The sequence below is a fragment of the Marmota flaviventris genome, chromosome 4, assembly GCF_047511675.1.
Source record: "Marmota flaviventris isolate mMarFla1 chromosome 4, mMarFla1.hap1, whole genome shotgun sequence".
NCBI classification, from domain to species: domain Eukaryota; kingdom Metazoa; phylum Chordata; class Mammalia; order Rodentia; family Sciuridae; genus Marmota; species Marmota flaviventris.
In genome coordinates this window covers 156,749,190-156,775,487 of record NC_092501.1, presented here as the reverse complement: position 1 = coordinate 156,775,487, position 26,298 = coordinate 156,749,190, and the positions used below count along the sequence as shown (strand labels likewise).

General features: G+C 39.0%; 1 protein-coding gene across 2 annotated transcripts in view; it reads right to left on the bottom strand.

Moving 5' to 3' along the window:
* Positions 1-26,298, bottom strand: part of Pcca (propionyl-CoA carboxylase subunit alpha) — a 359,349-nt gene that overhangs the window by 100,809 nt on the left and 232,242 nt on the right. For both annotated transcript variants that reach the window (XM_027938819.3, XM_071611620.1), the window contains exon 19: positions 20,159-20,261. In XM_027938819.3, coding sequence (XP_027794620.1) covers positions 20,159-20,261 — 103 coding nt within the window. The remainder of the gene's footprint in view (positions 1-20,158; positions 20,262-26,298) is intronic.

Here is a 26,298-nt window from a genome sequence, read left to right as displayed (position 1 = left end):
CTGATGAAATGTGAAGGCCTGTGGAAAATTAAAATATACTGGTAGTGGGGTACATTTTTTAAAACATGATTTTTTTAAGAAGAATATATTTTCATAATTTCTGCATAGTTATTGAAAAGCATACCATGACCCCCGCACTTAGGGCGCAGTGAATCAGGACACAATTACTACTGGAGTTATGGAAACCTTACTGGCTGGCTCACTTTGTTTTTGTGCTTAATATAGGCTCTGAAACAACATTTTCTGTCCCTGGGTTTGACTTTATATGGACATTCCAATTTTGAGCATAGAGAATTCTTCCACAAGTTCATGCCATATTTTGGTTTGTGGCTCTCAGGAGTGGAATATACAAACATACAGCTGCTGCGGCCATCTGATGGAGCAGGGCTATTCCACAGACCTGCCACCAACAACCAGCACAAAGGACCTCGGTGGGGCAAGCTATGCTTCCTTAATAATAACAGTTGTTTAAACATAAGGTCTTCTCTTAAAGGGAAACCAACATCAAAAAGCAGTAAGATGCGGAACCCTAAACTCCTCTTTCTTTGAAGAAATCCGTTTGAAGGGAGGTGTTTCTAGTTATGGGTGAATGAAATGAGAATTCAGCTGCAACAAACGGACATCCAGTGCTATGAAGGACTAATTAAATCCATCTGAGAAGCAGCATCGCAAACTGCCGCACACATTTCAAAGGAAAGCGCTCGCCCGCGTTTAGCGAAGACATCAAAACATCCAGTTGCAGCTGAGGCACTTGGAGGCTGCAACAGTGTTATTTTTTGGACTACAAAGCTCCATTAAAGAGATCTCAAGAGTTTATACCATTTCATTACTGGAAAGTCAGTGTGTAGGAAGAGTATTTTTACTTATCACTACCTGAAATCCTCTCTGGCCCCCCACTCTAATTTTGTAAATCTTCTACAAGACCTCAGAAAAGGAGGGAGGGGTTAAAACAATACTTAAAGTGTTCCATATATTTAAGAAGTGGTTAAAAATTGATAAAAGAATTTGCTGTGGTTACGCAGCTTTGTTTTTCTGATATATAAAACAAAAATTTTGATGTTAAGATTCCTCAGTAGTTAATAAAAGCCAGCAGAAGAAGCTAAGGAGTTACAAAAAAAAAACTTCATTTGTGGGCTGGGGTTGTGGCTCAGAGGTAGAGCACTCACCTAGCATGTGTGAGGCACTGGGTTCGATCCTCAACACCACATACAAATAAATAAATAAATATAAGATTGGCAGCCATTATGAAGTCAAACAACAACAAGTGCTGGCGAGGATGTGGGGAAAAGGGTACACTTGTACATTGCTGGTGGGACTGCAAATTGGTGCAGCCAATTTGGAAAGCAGTATGGAGATTTCTTGGAAAGCTGGGAATGGAGCCACCATTTGACCCAGCTATTCCCCTTCTCGGTCTATTCCCTAAAGACCTAAAAAGAGCATGCTACAGGGACACTGCTACATCGATGTTCATAGCAGCACAATTCACAATAGCAAGACTGTGGAACCAACCTAGATGCCCTTCAATAGACGAATGGATAAAAAAAATGTGGCATTTATACACAATGGAGTATTACTCTGCATTAAAAAATGACAAAATCATAGAATTTGCAGGGAAATGGATGGCATTAGAGCAGATTATGCTAAGTGAAGCTAGCCAATCCCTAAAAAACAAATGCCAAATGTCTTCTTTGATATAAGGAGAGTAACTAAGAACAGAGTAGGGTCGAAGAGCATGAGAAGAAGATTAACATTAAACAGGGATGAGAGGTGGGAGGGAAAGGGAGAGAGAAGGGAAATTGCATGGAAATGGAAGGAGACCCTCAGGGTTATACAAAAGTACATACAAGAGGAAGTGAGGGGAAAGGGAAAAATAATACAAGGGGAAGAAATGAATGACAGTAGAGGGGGTAGAGAGAGAAGAGGGGAGGGGAGGGGAGGGGAGGGGAGGGGAGGGGAGGGGAGGGGAGAGGAGGGGAGGGGAGGGGAGGGGGGATAGTAGAGGATAGGAAAGGCAGCAGAACACAACAGACACTAGTATGGCAATATGTAAATCAATGGATGTGTAACTGATGTAATTCTGCAATCTGTATATGGGGTAAAAATGGGAGTTCATAACCCACTTGAATCAAAGTGTGAAGTATGATATATCAAGAAATTTGTAATGTTTTGAACAACCAACAATAAAAAATTTTAAAAAAATTACCACAAAATAAAAAATAAATAAATAAATATATTGTGTCCACCTATAATTAAAAAAATAAATATTTTTTAAAAAAAACTTGATTTGACAAAAATTTGCCATGTAATGGCTATTAGTTGGGTTGTGAAGTAGGAGAAGAAAGTTACATTCAGAATTTAGAATAATGTCCCAAGAGAATAAGCTTAGGGTCTATTCTAAGGCTTAACAACTTTCTGTCATTGGTCACAGTGAGCATATAAAATCATACTGAGTGATCACATTTTTTTAAGAAAACTATCAGATATGACAATGGACGACAAGCTCCCTAAACAGGAGAAATTCAACATTTCAACTTTTTTTCCCCCAAATACATAGTTAAAACTAACACCATCCAGGCACTATTTTAAAATAGATAATGTCAGTATTTACAGAAAAATTTATTTTACTTTCTACCACAGTCTCTCCCCCACTCACCCCCATCAGTAATATGGCAGTATGTATTTGTGTACAGGAATCTGTCTTCTATAAAATTTCCTCTGACCTGAAACCCCTTGAGTTGGAGTTAATTTTTTAAACTGCCAAGCGACGCCCCAAATTTTCTTGGCGTCCAAGCAGTGGGCACTTAGCATGTTTGCATCATGTGAATAATTGACAAGTTGGATTTGAAACAAATCTGTTTAGTGTTTGCATGAATTCATATTTGAAGCAAAAGATAACAGAATTTTAAAGCTTATAGGAATTTGGCTTCACTATGCCAGCTTCTCATTTGACAGGAGAAAATACACTAGAATTGAAAGAATGAGTGACTCACCCAGGATTCGTTGGCAGGAAGGAGAAGCCAGAAGCCATCCTCTCCTGATGGCTGGGACTGCTAATTTTATTAAGGTCTTCTGCAGTGGGAAGAAATTAAGTTCTGTTCTGTTTTGGGTTTTGGTGATGCTGGAATAGAACCCACCAGGGGCTGGAACATGGCTGGCAAGTACATTACCACTGAACTGCACCCACAGCCCAGAAACTACGTTTGTATACAATGTTCCCCAAATGTGCCTTTTAAGAGATTAAAATTATGTTCTTCTTGGTAGAGGGCAAGTGCTTTTTAAAGTTTTGTTGTTGCTTTTAAAAAACACATACACACTCTCTAGGATTTGGGGTACAGATCAACAGAGCATCTGACTAGCATGTGTGAGACCCCAAGTTCCAACCCCAACACTGAGAAAAACAAAACTTTTTTACTTTGTCTTTCCTAAGAGTCTGAGGAAATCTAAAATAATATAAAAACATACTAGTCAACCCTGTTGGTAACCTAAAATTATTTCAACAAGTAAATATTTTACAAATTTAAACATATTCCATTTGTTTGTCCCTCAATAATCAAATTACATTCTGCAAAAATGCATTTCACTGTGATAAAGTACAATACCTATCAGAACAGTTAACCATATAAGCCTCAACTAAACTTTACTAATTTTATTTAAAATTTAATGAAATATAACATTCAAAGAAATGTACTTTTTCTTGTAAAGATTTTCAAAATCTTCAACAGAAATATGCAAGATACATTTATCCTGCAGGTAATCTACTCATAAAAGTATTCTGTTTCTTCAAAAGCACACATCTCGTATAGTAAGCAGCTCATTTGTTTGAACAAAAATTAAATGTTTTTCAACCCCAAGTGTCTTTCCAGGTAGTGATGAGGGCTGTTATCCCCTGTGGACAGTGGTAGAACTGAACCCCCTCCCCAGGCAGGCACAGTCATGTGACCTACTTCTCCAATGTAAGGTGACTCAAAGGAACAGCTTGCAGGCAGAGTACTAAGAACCAGCACCTAATTCCCCACACTCTTTCCTTCTCCTTTGTCACAGTACCTCGTGACGTCACAGGCCTCAACCTCCTAGTAAGGATGGGCCTACAGGTACACATAGGCATACAACAAGTGTAAGAAATAAATCTTTGGTGTTTTATGGTATTCCAATTTGGGAGGTTTTGTAGAATATTGTATAAAATGTTTTCATTATTGTAGAATATTCTAACTAATCCTAACTAATACATCAAGTTAGGTTTGACTAACCTTATAATGGGAAATATGCAATTCTCATACTTTTTCCTGAAGAAAGTTAAAAAAAAAAAAAAACTAATGCTACATGAAGATTGATTTGAATCTTTCACGTCAGAAACATCAAAATGATTCTTTAGAAAATGATCTTTTAGAAAACATCTACAGTGGTCATTGTTTTTAAAATTTTTGTATTTTAATTCGTTATATATGATAGCAGAATGCATTACAATTTATATTACACATAATAGAGCACAGTTTTTCATATCTCTGGTTGTACAAAAAGGAGAGTCACACCATTCGTGTCTTCATACATGTACTTAGGGTAATGATGTCCACCTCATTCCACCGTCTTTCCTACCCCCATGCCTCTCCCTTCTCCTCCCTCCCCTTTGCCCTATCTAGAGTTCATCTAATCCTCCCATGCCCCACCCCCCAAACCACATTATGAATCAGCATCCTTAAATCAGAGAAAACACTTGGCATTTGTTTTTTTGGGACTGGCTAACTTCACTTAGCATTATATTCTCCAACTCCACCCACTTACCTGCAAATGCCATGATTTTATTCTCTTTTAATGCTGAATAACATTCCATTGTGTACATATACCACAATTTCTTTATCTATTCATCCACTGAAGGGCATCTAGGTTGGTTCCATAGTTCAGCTATTGTGAATTGTGTTGCTATAAACATTGATGTATCTGTGTCCCTGTAGTATGCAGCTTTTAAGTCCTTTGAGCATAGACCAAGGAGTGGGATAGCTGGGTCAAATAGTGGTTCCAATCCCAGTTTTCCAAGGATTCTCCATATACAGTGATTATTCTTAATTTTAGCATTAGATTGAAGGGTGACTTCAAATTTTTACTTTTTTTTTTTTTTGCTAATAACATTTGAAAAACTTAAGAGATTCCTATATATTCCATTTAGTACATTTAGGAGAATTTACAGAAAGAAACTGGATTTTTAAAAAGTTCAACCCAATATTCTTTATTGTGTTTAAGTTCCAGAGTTCAGGGGACACCACATCCATCACAGGCATCCCATCCATGGTGGATGGGATTATCACTTGAGTCCCTTTCCGGTCTGCCCCACTGTGGTCTGGCCTTGTGTTTTGATTTAGCCAGGGGAACACAGGCAGATATGAGATTAGGCTTAAATGTGCTTGCATGATTTGGCTTGGATTCCAGTTATCCCCCCTTATGTTATAAAAAACATCCTGCTCCACAGAGTGGCTGTGATCCTCACCTGAGTCCCATGAGGAGCTGTGCAGAGGAAACCTGACCCTGACCTGCAGATGGGAGCCCAGCCCAGTGAAGCCCAGCCCAAGCCAGCCCCACCCAGTGGAACCAAGACCACACCTCACCTGACCTTATGTACAGCCACAGACATTTTGTACTCACTTTACCAGGGCAAAATGTAAAAGCCGTACCATTCCTTCAACATGTCCTCCTAAAGGCAGTGTCTTACTCTAGGTCCATCCCATCTCCAGGTGCCCTTTGTAGACAAACATAACCATGTTTGCCATGGTATTTATCACACAGAAGGCCAGAGAACATTTCCATAGTTCTGACCTAATATTCAGAACAGTATATCCGATGGCAATTTAAAACCTCTGTTTTAAGTATTATAATGTTATATTAATAAAAGGCAAGAATTGTTTTCCTTTTAATGATACAAGGATTACATAGTTTTATTATGTTCATATGTACATATGCAAATCCACTCCGAATAAATTTTCAATTTTGAAGTGAATGAAGAAATCCTACAATTTGATATTTGGAATTAAATTTCCTAGATGCTTAAAATTGTGATGAATAAAAATCATTATTTTCTTTAATCACAACAAATTAAGCAGGAAAACTCATTGCCTGAATTTGGCACCCTGTTATGTAACTAGTTTGTTAAGCATGCCTGAAGGATAATTGTGAATAGAGATAATCTTGTGTTTTTTGGATGCAACGTTCTAATTTAAGACTTTTTATAGCTACTAGGAAATAGTTTTTAACTCTCCCTCTCTTCCTTTCTTCCTACCACTACCAACAACTCAACAAATATTTCCTGACAACTACAAAGGGTGTCAGTGAATAAGACCAGGATTTCAGCAGGGCACAGTGACACACACCTATAATCTCAGCGCCTTGGAAGTCTGAGGCAGGAGGATCACAAGTTCAAGGCTGGCCTTAGCAACTTATCGAGGTGTCTCAAAACAAAAAAGGGCTGAGGGTGTGGCTCAGTGGTTAAGCACCCCTGAATTCAATCCTTGATACAAAAAAAAAAAAAAGACTAGGGCTTCACCCTGACAGCTTATATTTTGGGGTGAAGACACTGGAATCCAACAAGTGGACATGGAAAGAAACACTGTGATATGAGGGCAAGTACCTAAAAGGTCACTGAAGAGCCTCTCAGCTGATGTTGCCTCCTGTGCACAGCCACAACAGCCAGGCCAGAGAGCGTAACGAGGTCTCGATTTCTGTTTACTGAGGATGGTGGATTTATCCTTTCACGAGAGTGAGCAAAGCACGTATTCTGTTAATTTTCACAGGATATAAGTGTAAACACAATTGAGACTTTTGAAAAATTTTTGTTGGTCAACAGTAATCTCAAGAATATATTTTATAAATTGTTCCTACAGGGGATGGCCACAATGTCAAATAGCTGCAGAATTTAAACAAACAAACAAACAAAAACATGGTCTAGAAGGCTTGTGGGATGGGCCACCATCACTTCTTCAGTGGTAACTCCCACTGTCCTCCCTGGGCCCTGCACAAGGAGCACAAGGAGCCCCTGGTGCTGTCTAACCACCCGCGTCAGTGTGCTTGCCATTCCTCATCTGCGGCCCAGGCAGCTCTCTCCTCTCCAGTCCCAGCGCTCAGACATCAACAGCAGCCCGGCAAGTCTACGCACCGACCCGGGTTCCTAATGCCACCACCTGCTCTCCTGTGTGACTCTCCTCTCACTCCTCCCCACACATAGCCCAGCAGCCACGGGGCGAAAGATGCCCCCCTTCCCCTCATGGCCATTTCTCCTTCCTTCTTCCAGGTAAGAATGGAGTGGAGGCCCTTCTCCTAGTTCTGCCTTTCTGCCCCTCAGCCCTTGACCTTCGCGGGCTTCCTTCTTCTGGTACCTGCTCTCAGCACTGAATGCTCAACCTTATTCTGGCTTTAGGAAAGAAACCTCTCCCAACCACCACGCCCACCTCCTTGACCTCTTAAAAGCGTCATTCATGCCACTGGTCCATGGATCTCAACTCACAATTTCATTTCTGTCCCCAAGACGTCACTGACGTTGCTCTCCCATATTTTTGCGAGGTCCAGTGGACACATTTTAGTCCAGATTGCTTTTTTTGTTTTTCAGCTGACCTCTCAATATTCACTGACCTTGACTTTGACCTCTTCATCTTCTTAAAAGAGTGTCTTCCTTTAAATCCTGAGACACGCGAGTTGAAGCGGTCTGTGCAACTGCTCCGTTGCAGTGCCTGCTGCCCATCCTGACGTCCTCAGTGAGCCGCGGGTCTCTTCTTCCTGACACCTGCCCTCCTCTCTCCTTTCCTCACAGCCTAGCTCCTCTTCAACTGCCGCTTAACTACTGGAGATCAAATCTCTACCCACACCCTCACCTGGGCCACAGAACCTGCTCTGCAATGAGCCAGCAGCAGCTCCAGACCCCGAAGTGACCTCCTACTCCCGACTCCCTGTGCACCCCGCATCTCAGCAGGTGGCACTGTCGACAATCAGCTGGTCAAGCCGGCACTTCCCCACCTCCCCTTTCTCTCCGTCTTCACTGTGCCTGGTCAGGGCTGCGGTGAGACGGTGAGACGGTGAGACGGCTTGCATGTGCCTGAGACAGCGCAGGAAGCAGAGTGGCACCCCGGGTCTGAAGCCCTGCTCTACCACTGGCTGTGTGACCTTGGGAAAAGTAGTTAACCCCTCTGCACTTCGGTTACCTACACTTAAAACGAATAATGATGGTATTTACATTTCCTAGGCTTGGTGCAAAGACTAAAGTGACCATATAATTATTATTAAATGACATACTGCGTGTGGGCCACTTATAGTGCCCAATACACAGGAAATGGTATATTAGGGTTATTACTGGTCAGTAAGTGCTGGTTTTGTCATCCTTTTGTAGCTCCAGCTGGTCCTACATCTTAAATCTCTCACGTCGGGCCATTTTACTCCATCGCTAAAACACCCCAAGTCGAGGATCACGTCTCCCCTTGCGCCGCTGCTCCTGCGGCCTCCTGAGGGGCTCCCTCAGTCTTACCCTCCAGCTGTGCTAAGGCTTCTGTGGCTCCCCACTGCCCCGGGCTCAGTCCAGACCATGCGGCCTTGGTGACACAGGCCCAGGTCTCTGCCGGTTCCCACCATCCAACCCTCCTCACCCTTCTCCCTGCCACCAGCTCCCTGCCTCCAAGCTTCCCACAACCCCAGCACCCACACCCCTCTCATTTCCTCACACACGTCATGCACTTGGGGTTCCCTTTATCTTTTTAGTATGTCCTCAAAACTCTGGCCCGGACTCCAGCCCCTCCACTGCCATCTCCAGGTCTCAGCTTGCTGCTGTTCCCAGCCTACGGCCTCACTGACCTCCTCCACTGCAGGTCTGGGGCTCCCCTAATGTGCTCTCCGGGTCACCATTCTCTGTACAAACACAGCCTTTGTCACCCCCAACAGATGACAGTCTCTGAGGAGTTCAGACACAACTTCTCTCCCGATTACCACTGTTTCTCCAGGACCCGGGCCACAGGACACGTTCAATAAACAGCTATTAAATCACAGCACAACTAAAATGATAAATGCATAATGGCCATGATACATAAGAATTCATCTACTGGCCAGGTTGCTCCTCGAAGGCATTTTTAACAGGTGGCTTCACTTCATTTATTTTATTTTAAAATATATTTTAAAGAGAGGCCGATAATATCACATCAAAATTAGTACAGTAACTTTGAAAAAACATTTTCTTATAGAAATTTTGCCCACACAGGCTACCAAACCACTATGTACGTTTAATAAAGGATTATAAAACTGAACTGAAATAAGCTGAATATCTGGTGTTAACATTAGACATTTTATTTCTAAGTAAAATCTTTCAGAGAGTGATGAAAAACCAGGGGATACTACTAAAAACCACTTGAAGTCTTAATTACAGTATTTGCCAACTCTCACAGGTCTTCAGCGTTTTTCATTTCTAAAGCAACTATGTTCTATAACTTATTTTTGTTCTCCACTGAACACCATAACAAGTTACTTAACTCTTGAGCACAACATGACGGAGCCAGTTAAGAGGGCACAGGTGCAGCCGGGCTCTCAATTAGACAAGCAATTTTCCAGATTACATGGGCAGGATCTTCACATTTTTATGAAAATTTAGTCCTGTGGTTCCAAAGTAGAGTATGACACCCACTGTAAAGGCTGTGAGTAAAAAGTAAACAGCTCAAGCTGTGCGAGCCTCCCCTTCGGGCCTGATGTTTCTACAGCCTTGTTTATCTGACCCCCTTCCACTGGATGTCAAGCTGGTTTGGAAGCATTTGCTGTGGAAGGATGTTCTTCAGCCTGGGCTCAGAAGATGCCCAGGTATGGCAAGCCACTTTTGGACCTTCTTCCCTAAACCAGCAAGAGGGAGAATCACCCCTTCCTCTAAAGCAACCCAGTGAATTAGGACCAGGGGAGTTACTATGAATTCAGGGACCCTGAACAAAATGTTGGAGTGAGCTCACAGCCTTTGTAACTCTAACTCTTCTGTACAGTAATCTCTTTGGGTAGTTTATACACCTAAAGAAGGAAAAATTGGAGGCTTCAGAGGAATTATCCAAATCTGTTCTGGCTCAGCTTTCTTGCTCTGACCCATGTTTCAGTCCTTTCTTGGCTTTTTCCAATTTCTTAATTCAGATTAAGTCAGTCTCTTAAACAGAGTCCGCAGTGTGACAGCCAGCCCCACCTCCAGGTGCAGAGTGCTGGCCAAAGGAGCTCCAGTGGTCCTACTGTGCGTCCTTACCACTCGCACAGTAGGACCACTGCCATCTATTCAGGGAGCCAGCTGCTCATCTGATTGCTTCCCTGATGGCCAAAGCACTGCATTAGTTTCTTGGCAGATAATTAGAACCCAATTATTTCAACAGTCACACATCTTCCAGACCCTTCCCTATACAATTCTGAAATTTAAATAAAAAGGTAATATACATAAGATTCAAACTTCAAAAATATACTAAAGAGACATGGAGTATAATGTCAGTCCCCTTCTCAGTTCTGGGAAGTAGACAGCCATCCAGCTCCCCACTCAAAGGAAACCAGTGACCAGTTTCTTATGGCTCCTGCCAAAGGTCTTCTCTGCACCTAAGAAGCTTGAATACACATGTCCTGTCTTACACCAGTGAATGAACTTTTCTTCTGTCCCTTAATAAAGCAGTTCATAGGAAAGGCCCACAACCTTTTCAATGCTGCACGGAATCTCAGAATTAGGATGGGATCATATTGAAGGAACTATCCCAGTGTGACAGCCTGGTGTTTCAGCTGTTTCCAGGCTCCTGCTGTTACAAACAATACCTTCATGAACTTTCTTACACAATTCCTACATGTGAACATAACCAAAAGTATAAATTAATTTTTTTCAAATTGCTTTCTCTGGAGGTTGTAACAATTAGTATTCCAACCCATAACGTACAAGATCTTATCTTTCTACAGCTTATGAAATCAGGGAATAGTCAAATTTTTCATTTTTGCTAAAATAAATGTACATGGAAAATGGTATCTCATCATAATTTTACTTGAATTTCTCAGTGTGATTTAGGAACTTTTTCTCATACATGCAAAAGCCATATATATTTCCTTTGCTATAAAACATCTCTGAACATTTTTCATCTGGATTGTTGTTCAATGTCATTTTCACATTGATTTGTAGAAGTTCTTTATATGTAAAGGACTTTCCCCATTTTTCCTATGGTTTGATGGCTTTACTATGATGATTTTATATTCTTTGAAGAACAACTTTACATTATTTTATTTTTTCAGCATTGCCTTATTTCCCTAGCAATTTTTTTCTCAAATGGAAAAATTATTTTATCAAGAAACTAAATTCTTACCAAAGTGAAAGAATTTAAAATGTTTATATATTATGTTTTTCTTTGTAAAAATTCATCCACAGAAAATATTTTTTAAAAAGCTTTTGGCTGCTTTGTTTAGTATACTTTTATAGAAGTAGTTTACATGATCAAAATGTAAAAGGAAAAAGTGCTGAGTATGATATATCATATAACTTCTAAACCTTACCTAAATTTCCCACTGCTTATCATGTACTGAGTCAATTTTAAAAAGAGGATTATAGTCCTTTATCATAAGCTCCTAGTGGTATAATAATATTCTTTTTTAAAGTTTTTTTTTTTCTTGTCAATGGAACTTTATTTTACTTATTTATATGTGGTGCTGAGAATTGAACCCAGTGCCTCACACATGCTAGGCAAGCACTCTACCACTTAGCCACAACCCCAGCCCTATAATATTCCTTTTTGAAAGCTACTACAGAACTGTTCTCTTCTGTCTTCCTACTGTGCACTTAAATTGTGGATAACTTTTTCAATAAAAAAAAATCTGCAGTAGACATAAAAGTAATAGTTAACTGAATTTATTTGTTTGTATCCTTCTCATATTCAAGAATAAGAAACTTGGGGCTGGATGTGTAGCTCAGTGATAGAGAGCTTGCCCTAGCATGTGTAAGGCACTGGGTTCAATTCTCAGCACCACATATATACAAGTAAATAAAAATAAAGGTATTGTGTACAACTAAAAAAAATAAAAATTTAAATACACACACACATATTAAGAACCTATTCTAAAAACTGACAGTAGAGGCCAAAGGATAATATAATGTCCTAATTTTTCTATGAAAGGTATTTGAAAATTAATTACTTAAAAGAACTGAGACTCAACTATGAGTCTTATCATATTCTTATAAAAATTGTAGTAACTACATGATTTAGTATCACTATATATACAGGAAAACATAAAGAAAGCTTATTTTGTCTATGAGTTTGTTTCTTGGCATATTCTAAGGTCATTCAACTATTGTGTTTTTACAAACATGTTATACAAAAATGTTTAAACATCTACTTAAAATCAAATTTCCAAAGTGCTTTTCAAGTATCCAAAGAAAATGTGGCAGAATGTTTTCTTAATTAAGAAATCTAGAACAAAATACACAATAGTAGAACAAAGAAGAAAGAATTAGTTATATCAGAGAGAGAAAACTTCAAACAATGCGTATGTAATTATTTCTTACTATGCATCCATATGTAATTATTATTTTTTATTCTTATGTTCATCACCATATCCTTTCTTTGAGGAGAAAAACACAGGGTGGTAATTTCAATGATATGAATACTACAAAACATTTCCCTCCCTCCACCACAGGCATCTAAAGATGAGATAATTTTGCATCAAGTAAAAAGAACATTACTAAGAAAACAAAATGAAAGTACAAACTCAGACACAAAATCTTATCTATCTCAAACTTTATACTGCTCTCAAAAATTATACTTACTTGCATAAAATGCAAAAATCATTACTAAAAAATCACTATTTTGAATTTTATCAATTATTTTGAAAAATAAATCAACATCCACAAGAGGTAATTAGATTTTAAAAATACTAATAGCTGCTCCAATTTAGTATCTCTAATTGAAAGAGAAATAGCGTGCATATTATTCCTTATATTGACAATGATTTATGCACAGTATGGCAGAGCTAAACTTCCAAACTCATCTGTACACTGGAGCCAGTTATATCTACTTACCAGGCTTATTACAAAGACTAAATGAGATAATGCACGTGAAGCACTTACCATATGCTTGGGACAAGGGAAATAGTAAATGTAGACCAAAGTCATCAGTTGGTTCATCAAAATGCTTTTGAATAGGCAAAGATAACTATTGCAAATAATCATGCAGCTAGAAAGAGAAACCCTCGTTCCATTTTTTAATGGCAAAGAGTAAAAGTAAGAAAGCACATACTTTCATAGTAAGAAACTAGTTACTATATACAGAAGATGTCTTTAATATTTCAACAAACTTTGTTCTCCCACCCTACTGCCTTCCAATGTTTTCCTGCATCTGTTTCTAAGATGAGTGTGAAGTGAGTTCTGCTCAGATAGGCAGCATGTTCACAGCTGTCACTCATCAATCCTGTCTCCCAGGTGGAACTCCACCTGCCCCAGGTGGCGGGTGCTTCCTTCTTCCCTTCTTGTGGATCTAGCTGGGTGAAAGCATCTCTATTAATATGTTTATCACTTCCATTTTAATTGCTTCCATGGCTGCCTTCCCTTTACCATCAGAAGAAAAGCCTGTTTATACAGGTATTCCAAGACTCACTGCCTTTAATTCATCCTTTGTATTCAATGAAATATTATGTTTACACTAAGTAATTTTTCATTGCTTTCTTGGGATATAGTTTTAGAAATGGAATTAGTAGATGGAACAATGTGAATGTTTGTAAAGGTCTCTGATGAATTGTTACTAAGTTAGCTTGCAGAAAGGCTAAGTGAATATATATACATAAATAGTTATATAGATATGAACATATGTGTGTGTGTGCGTATATGTGTGTGTGTGCGTATGTGTGTGTGTGTCTCTGTGTGTGTGTATTCCCATATTTTTTATATATATATATTCTACTTTAAGACACCTTTGGGTTGCGGACATCTAGCACAGCAACTATTATTTGGAAAAATTACCTGATATTATTTAGAAGGTAAACTACACTCACCATGGTCACAAGGATATAAATAAGTACTTTTAAAAATATGTAACACTAAATGCTCATGATAGATAAGCCAAGGTTCTGGACAACCCAGATAGTTAAGCTTCCAGAAAATGCCAGGTTGTTTTGCAAAGTGGCTGCACCATCTCCGCTCCCTACCAAGAGTGTTCAAGGGCTCCAGTGCTCGACATCTTCTCCAGCACTTCCTATCACCTGGTTTTTATCAGACCATCCAGGCAGATATCAAGGGCTATCTCATTGTGGTTTGAATTTGTATTTCTCTAATGCCTCATGATGCAGATCATCTTTTTATGTGCTTACAGGCCATTCTACATGTTCTTTGGAGAAATGTCTAGTGGGATCCTTAATCCTTTTTGTAAATTGAGTTATGCGTCTCTCCGCCATGATGTGATGTCTTACTCTGAGTGCCTAGGAATGGAGCCAGCCTTCCCCTTCCATGGACTGCTCTTCTAGAAGTAGATCATTGCCTTTTAACTTTTTTTTTTTTAATTGTAGTTGGACACAATACCTTTATTTCATTTATTTTTATATGGTGCTGAGGATCCAACCCAGCATTTGCACCTGCTAGGCAAGCATTCTACTGCTGAGCCACAACCCCAGCCCCTGCCTTTTAACTTTTAATACACATTTTATCAATATACAACTTACTTGAAATTGGGAGAATGAAAGAATTCTGATTCTAATTTAAATTTCAGTAGTTTCATGCCTATCAAAAAGATTGATCTTCTGATAAAAGAAAAAAAAATCCTATTTAGTAAAATAAACTAAAAAGTCTTTAAAACACTGAAAAAAAATAATTATTTTCATTGAGCATACTGTGTTACTTTTTTCCCCCACACTCTTTTAATTAATTAATTAATTAATTAATTTAAATTAGGTAAAAATGACAGCAGAATACATTGTGATTCATTGTACACAACCTGTAGCACAACTTTTCATTTCTCTGGTTATACACAATGTAGCATCACGCCATATGTGCAGTCATACACATATCTAGGGTAATGATGTCCATCTCATTCCACCATCTTTCCTGCCCCCATGCTCCCCCTTTTGCCCAAAGTCCCCCCACCCCCCCATTATGGATCAGGATCCACTTATCAGAGAGAACTTTTAGCCTCTGGTTTTTGGGATTGGTTTACTTCACTTAGCATGATATTCTCCAACTCCATCCATTTACCTGCAAATGCCAGGACCATACTGTGTTACTTTTGATCATTTAGACTTTTCTTTAGTCATTAGCATAAAGATTACAGTGGTATAACAAAATTTGACAATCTAAGAATTCTGGTTATTTTTTAGTAGTAGTTTATAAAGTTTTTACAAACTTTTTTTTTTTTCTTTGCTGGGTCACAAAGAATGTTCTGTATCTAGGATTATATGCGATTGCTTTCTAGTTTATTAGTACTTAACATGAAATGTCAGGCAAATTAATATTTATCCATTCATTTTCTTTGTTGAGCAGTACCAGGGACGGAACCCAATAACACTAGGTTCAAATTACAATGATTATTGATTATTGTGAATTTAGTCCTCATCATCTTTAAGACAATGAATGCATTAATCTTTTCATTTCTCATGCTGTTTTGACCAGTTTTGCTTTATACTGCACAACAGAGACATGGAAAACCTCGTAGTGATCCAGAAGGGAATCATGAAAATGATAATAAATAAAAATCAGTATTTGTAATTGTTGCATGTTTATCATCCTGAAAATATTTTAATAATATTTGCCCTCTCAGTTCAGCCAGTTTATCCTTTTCATGAATTCTGCTGTTCTCAGAGTGAAGACCTAAGGCACAACGTCACTTCTACTTCTTCATTCCACCTGGACTTCAATCATGCATTCTTCATTTCTCAGAAATTTCACTTTTACCACTGCCTAATATTTTCTTATAAATACTAGTCTGAATTGCTTTGTGTATTTTTTAATTGTGGAAAAGACACACAGAATTTGCCATCTTAATCACTTGTGAGTATACAGATGGACGATGTTAAATACACTCACATCTTTGTTCTTCCACCTCCATATATCTCCAGAACGCTGATCTCAGGAACCTGAAATTCTGTACCGTTGAAACAATAATTCCTCATTCACCCTTCTCCCAAAACTTGGCAACCACCACTCTATTTTCTGACTCTATAAAATCTGACTATTCCAGGTGCCTCCTTGCGTAGGTGGAGCCATGTAGTACTTGTCCTTTTAGAACTGGCTTGTTTCACTTGGCATAACGTCCGCAAGATTCATTTGTGACATAGCATACATTGGAATCTACTTCCTTATTAAAGATGAATAACATTCCTGTGTGTGTGTGTGTACATGTATACACACACACACCACATTTTGCTAATCCATTCATCCATCAATGGACTCTCAGGTTTTGCTACCTTTGGGTTATTGTGACCAATGCTGCTGTGAACATGGATGTGCTCCTATCTTTTGGAGGCCTTGCATTCAAATTTCTTACTTATGTATCCAAAAACGAGACTACTAGATCATACAGTAACCTTATTTTAAATTTCTGGAGAAACGCCACACTGTTCCATAGTGGCTGTGACATTCCTACCCGCAGTGCACAAGGGTTCCATTTTCTCCATACCTTGTCAATAGTTGTTCTTTTCTGTTTTCTTGATAGCCTAATGGGGAGAGGTGGTATTTTACTGTGGGTTTGATTAACAATTTCCTTACGAGAAGTGATACTGAGCAACTCCTCATGTGCTTGTTGGACATCTGTAGATCTTCTTTGGAAAGCATCTGTCCAAGTCCTTTGCCTACTGAATTGCTATTGAATTGTAGGAGTTCTTTATATATCTGGATAATAACTCCATATTAGATATATCTGACTTGCAAATAGTTTCTCCCATTCTGTGGGTTGCCTTTCTTCACTCTGCTGAATGTGTGCTCTGCTGCATGGTAGTATTTAATTTTGATGTAGTCCAATGTATTTTTTCTTTTGTGGCCTATGACCTTGGTGACACATGTAAGAAATCATTGCTAAATCCAATGCCATGAAGCTCTTCTCTTTATTTTCTTTGAAAAGTTTTGTTGTTTGCATACTTTATGTTCAGGTCTTTGATCCCATTTTGAGTTAATTTCATATATAAAGTAGGATCAAGGCCCCAAATTCATTCTTTTACATGTGAATATCCAGTTTCGGCCACACCATACATTGAAATGGCTTTCTTTCCCCTTTCTAATGCTCTTGGCATTTTCTCAAAAACCATTTGATCACACACCTGAGGGTTTACTTCTGGCTCTCTATTCTAGCCCATTGTTCTATATATCTCTCTTTATGCAACATCCTCCTGTTTTGCTAAATCTAACTTTGTAATAAGTTTTAAGACGAGCGGGTGTGAGGCCTTCAATTTTGTTCTTCTGTCAAGATTATTTTCAGTGTTTGGGATCCCTTGAGATTTTATAGGAGTTTTGGATAAACTGTCTATTTCTGTTAGGAATGTCATTGGAATTTTGATAGGGATTGCATTGAATCTGTAGACTCTGATAAACAACACTGACATCTTAACCACATTAAGTCATTTAATCTCTGACATAAGACTTCTTTCCATTTATTTGTGTCTTTAAATTCTCTGAACAACATTCATAGTTTTCAGTGTATAAGTCTTTTGCCTCCTTGGTTAACTGTGTTCCTTCCTAACTTTTGTGTGGGGGAAGGGAGCTGGAACCGGGGATTGAACCCAGGGTTTCACACATGCTCCGAAGGTGCACAACCACTGAGCTACACCCCAGCCCCTTATTCCTAACTGCTTTTTTTCTTTTTGAAGTTATTGAAAATGGAACTATATTTGCTTTGTGTACTGCAACAACATGCATAAATGGGATCATTTAGTAGTATGTATATCTTTGCATCACTCTTTTTACTGCTATTGTGATCTGTACCTATGTGACGGCATGCACAAGGACACACAGCACCTTCAGGGAAGCTGCCACGAGGAGGAGGAGAGCAGAATGGAATGATACAAAAGGAAGACTCTGCTGTATTTGTACATATTTTTCTTTTTAAATTGGAGATATATATAGAAGATCTATACATTTATTGTAATTTCCTCATGTGAAATATAATTTATAATACCTAATTTTTTTTAAAAAGGACTCTGAAAATGTGTGGTACCTGAGCTTTACCAAGAGCTAAATAAATAAGACTTTGCTTATATAATTTCTGGAATCATTAACTTGGATCTACACTGTCACATTTTGGCTCATTTTTTTTCTTGATGTGACAGGAAGTCAACAATCACAGTTCTCCGTTCTGTGACCTAAAAGAAAATAATCACTCTGCAGAAATCTTCATACAGCGTGCCTTCACTTACCCTGCACTGTTCAACCTGCCTCCTTTCATAATGCTGAGGTCAAATGAAATCAGCTCAACTCAAATATGCCCAGGACACAGGGCCCCAGCAGGAGCACAGGCTTTTCCCGGGCTACAAGATGCTTCTGAAGACCCTGAGTGCGGGAAACAGGTAACTTTTAACTATTTTTCCTTTTTAATTGGGAAATCGTTTTTTATATTATCTATCAATGTGGATATTTTTCAGGGAAAGTTTTAATGCACTAATTTCAGTGTGTTTTTCTCATGAGCTAAAAAGTGAAGCAGGAGGTAATTCTAAAAGACGAATACAAAAGACACCACTTGGGCAATCAGATCAAGGGTTTCTAGTTTTCCAACATAGAATCTGAAGCAAGCACAAAGAACTAACAGCTCTAAGACATCACGGGGCAACCTTCTGGTTAAGGCAGGGTGCTGCTAGGAAAAACACTGAACTGCACTATCGGATTGCAAGGCGGCTTCAGTGGTGACTCAATATAGAACATAAAACTGGGCTGAAGTTCACATTTTTATAAAGTCAACCTCCCCTGGGGAGACACTGCACTCTAAGAGTAATACTCTTTACTACTCAACTCATATAATCTGCTACTCAACCTGACATTTTTTAAAAAAATAATCATATAGATAAGAGGAATGTAAAGAATGACAAAAATTTATCACCAAAGTTATTGTTAAATAATTATTTAATCATTACAGCTTTCATGTTTAAGTGAGCTGAGTGAATTATCTTTTAGTGAGCAAAGCTTTAGTTAGCATTTTGGCATGCAGAATGATTCACAGAACTTAAAGAAAATCAAGGAGACTTAATTTATGAATTATCTCCTTTTTTGTGGATATGATTCCCACACAAAAATGTTGGCCTCTCAGGGCCACAGTCCAGCACTCCTCTGGCACACAGTAGGCCTGCAATAAGTGCTTGTGGAACAATGAATTCTCCTGAATCCCCAGCTTGTCACATTTTGTCACTGAGACCAAGAAACCACCATGCCCCTCAAGCCTCATCAGGTTTTAAGCGAAATATTATCATTTTAAGTTTCACATCCTGTTCCTTCTTCTGATTAAAAAGTTGTTTGTTTCTCCAAAACAAAATGACTTCTCAATGCCACTTGGGAGTGCGAAGAGAAATGAGGGTAAACATAGTATTTGTCACACTAACTGCATAGCAGCTTTCTTGAGCTCAGGTTGAAAATATAAAATCATAAAAGTTCAAACGGCAACTCTTCAGGTATTTATCTGGCAATTCCCAGTTACAGATTTAAAATATATCATTCAGCACAAACATTGAAATTGTAATGAACTTTGTTCACTACAGACCAGAACTCAAACTAGTGCCAATTCTATCAGGGACACCATCCAAATTTTTCAGAACAAAAAGAATGTCACCACACAGTGAACTTAGCTTCAAGAATGTCACACACAACATGAAGCCTGAAGACAATGTTGTATGAGGCTTCACGTTACCTGTATGAAAAGAATGGTCACCTACCACCACAGCCATCACACATTTGGAATTATAAGTAAAGATGTTCTTCTCTATAACAAATGCCAAAATATTACTTTTCATTAAACACTCAAGGGAAAGAGTCAGGTATCAGGAAGCAGGTTTAGAAAGGAACTAAATCTAGGTATGTATTTCCAAATTAGCATAAGAAAACACAGTCTCATTTACATCAGCTTCCTGAAGAAGCTGAAACAAATATGTAGCTATGCCAGCAATTCAAAACAGGAGAATCACTGCACAGGTCAAATGTGGTTTTAAATATTCACAGATAATTTCAAGATTGTCAAATAAAGAAAGAAATAAAACTCACAGAGAATGCTGAGCCACTGCTTGATGCTATGACAGTGTGATCTTCATTGTGTAATTTTACGGAGAGCTCCCACTTAGCCACGTCTGGCTTAATAACAGGCATTCTGGAGTCAAGAAAAGAAAAAGAATTAATAATTTTATATCATTCTTTCTCATTAAACAAAATTTCCTTTGACACTAAGTGTGTGGAGCAAAACTGCCGAAGAATGTATTTCTGAACATTTTATTCTAAAAGGTTCCTGGGGTGGAGGGTTCAGATTTAAACTACAGAGGTTTAAAAACCAGTTCAGCCAAAGACAACAGCAGTCATCCAGGGGAAACTGGGTGCCTTCATTTCTCCTAAGGGCCATCATCTATTACTTTATGAATTTAAGTTGTTTAATTGTGACAGTCCTTTGCAAATTAATCAATGCTAATTTTTTCAATATTTAGTTTTCATTCAAGGCAGTTTTAAAAAAAATTATAATAAACCACTCTGCCATACATCTTAAAAGTTCAGAGACATAAAATGGATTAATTACGGAGCCAGCGTGATCTGGCATAGGGAATTGTTTTGGTTTGATTTTTACCCCTCGTAGTCAATGAGATTAAAAGCATATTAAGAAGGAACTTCTATGCATTATTCCATAATGCATACAGAATGTCCCTTCATGATATGAATTAGAAAAAAAATTACCTGAGCATATGAACTGGAATATAGCCTCAAGGAAAAATCAAAACAAAACTAAATACTAAGTGGCCGTGCTGAGTTCAGGAGCACCTAAGCAAAGTAAGTATTGGTTTCTTCTTGGGAGCTTACCATGTATGCCTTTTGCAAACCCAGTTTTCCCCAACACCTAAAATCCAAACAAACTTTCATATCTCTTAACGATGCTAGTCCATCACATGGGTCTTTTCCTGTGTATGATCAGTATTTCACAGTCCAGGAAAACTAGGTCAAGCAGCCAGCAAAAATGAAAAACAAACAAACCATTTTTAGAATATAAATGTTTCCCACAATATTTAACAAAATATAATGATTTCTGAATTATTATGTATTTAGATTACTTATACTTATGAAATGTTATTTATTAGGCACTAAACATTAGCACTTTGTAGCATCCGGTCTCCAGCTTAAGTCAGTTTTGTTGTTGTTGTTGTTTTTTAAGTTGCAGATTATGTTTTCACTTTTTCCTCCCAAATTTCAAAAAAATTCTGTCGTCAGTGTAAAAAAAAGAAATAAAAGTCATAAAAACCGTCATTAACAAATCACCACTAGTCACAATGTCCAGTGGGTGATGATTAGTAATTAAGGTGAATATCTGTATTTGGCCGACAGCCTGATCGGTTTCCTGAAGATGAGGAAATGTTTTAAATACTGAGCAGGGGAAAATGAAAGGAAAGGAAAGAAATATCAATGGTTTGTTTCCCCTGTACATTGCATGCAAGGGCTTGGAAGGTGCTTTTCTGGCAACCTGAAGAATGTTTCAGAGGAAAGAGCTTCCCCAAGGAGAGTGAAGGGAAGGGGAGGACTCCAGGAACAACTCAGGAGAGGAGAGAGGTGCGGGCAGAGAGCAGAGCAGGAGAGGGCCCGGCATTCCCCAGGACATTGCAGTTCCTGCGCTCGTCTCCCTGGCTGACCCGAGACCACTAAGAGAACATGACCGTCTCTTCCATTTGCTCATCCTGAGCTCACTCTGCAGTGCTGGGAATGGTGCCCAGAGCCTTGCACACACTGGACCAGTGCTCTTCTGCTGCCCTGCACCCCAGCCCACTCCTCCCTCCACAGGCTGAGGAGAAGGTGCCAGGAGGTCAGCAGAAGACCATGAAGCAACTGCTCTGTGCCAAACTGGGCAGGAGAGGCAGACCTGCCCAGAGTGGAGGGGAGCCTCGCACACCTGGATACTCCCTGGGGCCCCTGGACTTTGTGTATCACAGCTCTAGACTTCATAACTTGCTCACCTTCAAATGGCAAAACACCAGACCTTTCAGGGGCACTGTGGTGGCAGAGGTAGCCCCATGGCTGAGATCACCCTACAACCAGGCTTCCTCAAGTCATGGCTTTCCTCAGTTATCTACAATACTCCACCATCCTTCACCCCAAGTCAAATCTTAACCTACCCACCACTCGAGCCCCCTTGCATGCCACTTGATTTCTGATTTTCTCTGACCTCTACATCTGCTGGGCCTGACCCTTAAGCCAAGCAAATAGGAGGCAGAGGACCAAGGCTGTGGCTATAAGCTTAAGCTCTGGAACTCGGAGGAAATGCACAAAACCTGGCCTTGCCCATTACTACTTCTGTCCCTGAGCAAATTAAGTCTTAGTTCTCTTACATACATAAAATCAAGATAATAACAATGTCTGCAGTAATAGGGATGTACTAAGGATTAAATAGGGTGTATAAATGCTCACTTTTACTATGATGATTCCCCAAGGCTAGGCCTATCCTGTCCTCTTCCTAATCTAGACCTCTTCCTTTAAGACAACTTTGGATGCCTTTCCACCCTGCGCTCCAACAGGAGGACACCTCCTCCCTCAAGAACCGCTCCTCAATTCTAAGTGATCTCCCTTCTACTGGGCCAGTGCTACACGGCCTGCTGTCATGCTTTGACGAGATTCAGTGGCCTGAGGCGGCAGTTCTTTCAAGTAAACGGAGGAGACCGTTTTCAGTGATGCAAGTGTCCTCTGCCTCCAAGGAGGTGGGAAGCTGCTGATCCTGACATCCTGTTCCAACCCAGACACATTTTCCCACAGAAAGTGATCTTGCAGATGGTGGCGAGACACAGTTGCCACTCTTCGGGACCCAGCTACTATTTATTTTTCCATTGTTTTATTTTGATCCACATCTGTTTCGTATATGTTGTAGCTGGCCCCAGGAGAGACCTTCTGGTCAGAGCACAGGCTTCTGAGGCTAAGTCTCAGCCCTTCTCTCCCTAGAAACATGCCCGAGACCACTGTCAGCCCTTTGGAACCAACACCCCCACACCTGTAAAGTAGGCCCAACAGACCAGGGTAGGGGGTGGGAAGCTGCTGCTTCTAGGCACTGAATCTGGGGTGCAACTCTTCCAACAGTTTTTTTTAAGGTGATACATTAAGCAGTATAAGAGGCTTTGGTGTGAAAAAAGACCTTAAGAATCCAAAGAGAGTCAAAAGCAGGGAATCTCTCTACGAATTCACTCTTACAAACAAAATTCACTAGGATTCCTCTGACTTTCCATAGGTTTGAAAGTAGTTTTGTTTTCTTTTTTGTTTTTTAAAGAAAATAGAAGGACTGAACATATATGCTAGCTAATGAGCAAACATAAATATGTTCAGAAGTAACAACAGGCTATAATAAAGTATAAATAAGGAAAATAGTACATATAGACCTTAAAGTATTCATGTTCTATTTCTGCAAATTCATTGAGAATATACTAATAGTAATTACTTTGAAATGCTGATTTCAGTTTAACAAACACATGCTTATGATGGTAACAAGTGCCTAAAATTATATTTTAAATTTTAGAAAAGAATCACACATATCCACAAAACTCAACATAGTGCACAGGAAGATTTCTATAAACAACTCCATGAAAGAGGGAGAAGGTCTGGAAGCTTCCTTGGACAGGCCACAGTAATGACACCCAGAACACGGTTGCCCCTGCTGGAGTCCATTTCTAGAGAAAAAGGCCGCCACCACACCAAGAGTTCAGAGGTGCAAGAACTGCAACCGGCAAAGCTGATGTTAATTTACAACTTCACAAAAGAAACAAAACCCCTAGACAAGTGGGACCCACATAAATAGTAACTCACAAGCAAATCAAATAACAGCTCTCAACCGGGCCTGTTCACTTGTGATTATCACCAGCCAGCCCCAGTGAAGGCTCAATAAAATCTAATTTTTATATATTTAACGGTGGAAAACTGTGCAAGTTATACAAATGAAAATACATTGCTGTTACATGTCACTTTTAAAAGTAGATTTCTGTATAAACTTAAAAACTGACAGTATGTCCATTAGCAAGGACTGTGATCATCTCAAAGGCATATTATTTTAAAAAAACATTATATCAGAAAAACTAGTTTTCGATTGTGTCACTACCTATACAGGAATGAAATACTGAGTTAAAACAATGATAATGGTCAAAGAATCATTAAGAAATGCTTCATCATAACTTTCACAGTGGGTGGTCTGTAAAATGATCTAGAATAATATGCTGCATTCCACAGCCACTGAGGTCAGTTCCTGCATACAAATCTTCGCAGGAAGAAAAAGGCCTTCAGAAAGTGGGCCATTCATCTGAACCCAAGTTCAGAGAATTTCCAGCACGGTGAAAAGCTATGTTATGCAAGCACATAGACGTATTCAGTGGGGGTAGACACACCAGCTACATGGAGACTACAAAGGAGCCCTCCCATGGCTCATGAATAAGTCGAGGAAATGATCAGAAAAAAAAAAGAGAAAGATGTTTAGACAGATGGCCCACTTAAAATGCCTGAGACAGGGCATAAGCAATTTTAATGAAACTTTAGATCTGGTATATGAATTGTTTCTTATTTCCCCAGAGTGGAGGAGGAAGAAAAAAGAAAAAAAGCAAATCCAAGGAAGACAAAAATTTAGCAATTTGCTAGAAAATTGACTTTTAGCAAGTTTTGAGGAAGAGTCACAAATGCAAGTTTCAAGAGTGTAAGAAACTCATGCAAAACTGTTCAGGGAACCATCGGCTATCAAAATGAATATGGAAAGCATGGAATGAACAGATTAAAAGAATTTTAAACAGAAGTCTACTGCCAAACCAAACAAAAATGTACACCTTATTATGTGAGAAGTTAGGACAGTCAGTTCAGCATTAAAGTTCATCACTGCAGAAAACAGATAGATAAAAGCACTTTCAGAGAATCCCTTCAAAACCAGAAATTAGCACAGAGGAGGATTACAATTTTGCCTGTACACAATCTGAAATGTATGTATGTTCAAACATAGGAGACCTGCACAAGAATCCCCCACAAAGCTACGCTGAGAAACAGGGAGCACCCTTGAGTTTGGTGATGTTAGCATTACAGATGACACGCATAACATCAAATCTAGATTGAACAGCCATGTGACTTACCTCTTACATGTTTTAATGTTATGCATACACCATTTCCTCTTTCCACTGATAAGGACTTAAGGTTCTCAACATAGATCTGGGCCACACATCAGCTAAGAAAGAACACAGTCCAGTTGTCATGACCTCCACAGAGCACTTAGCCTCTTCATGCCTCAGTAAAACAGAGATAGCAAGAATACCTGGCCTACATGCGGTTAAATGAGATAGAAGATATAAAATGCTTAGGCTAGTGCTGGGCACATAAATGTTAAATAAGATTTCTCATCATCACCGCCACCACCACCGTTATCATAATTTGTTCAGTGTAGAAATATCTGAAATCTTCCTCTATTCTTTTGACAAGGCTACTCAAGTTTTTTAAAAAAATATCAATATATAATCTGAAGTCAGTACATCAAAGAGATTCCTGTACTGCCATGTTCATTGCAGCACTGTTCACAATCATAATCAACTAAGGTGTCCATCAACAGATGAAAGATAAGGAACACATGGCATGTATGTATGTGTATGTATGCAAAAGAACACTATTCAGCCATAAAAAACCTTGAAATCCTGTCATTTACAGACGAAATGTAGGAAATTACGCTCCGTGAAATAAGTTAGACACAGAAAACAAACACTTGGCAAGAACTCACTTGTGTTGAAGTGATAATAGTTGCTTTCATAGAAGTAGAGAGTAGAACAGAGGTCACAAGGGTTTGGGATGGTAAAGAGGAAAGGGGAACAAGTTATACAGGAGAGTAAGTTCTTATATTTGACGTCACAGTAGGACGACTACAGTTTACAATAATTTCCTATATTTTTACAAAGAAGCAGAAGAGAGGGATTCTAAAGCTCAATATAGAGAACAGGAAATGTTAAGGAGTTGGAAGTGCTAGTTACCCTGATTTGATGTCACACATTGTGTACATGGGTTACATTAGCAAACCGCACACCATCAACATATATAAGAAAACAATTTCCTTATATACAGTGAGATTTAAAAGGCTTAATTTGCCTTTTCAGTGCATCCACCCCTCCTTTCTCCATAAGTTGACCACAAATTACCCTGCGTATTCTAAAGCATCATGG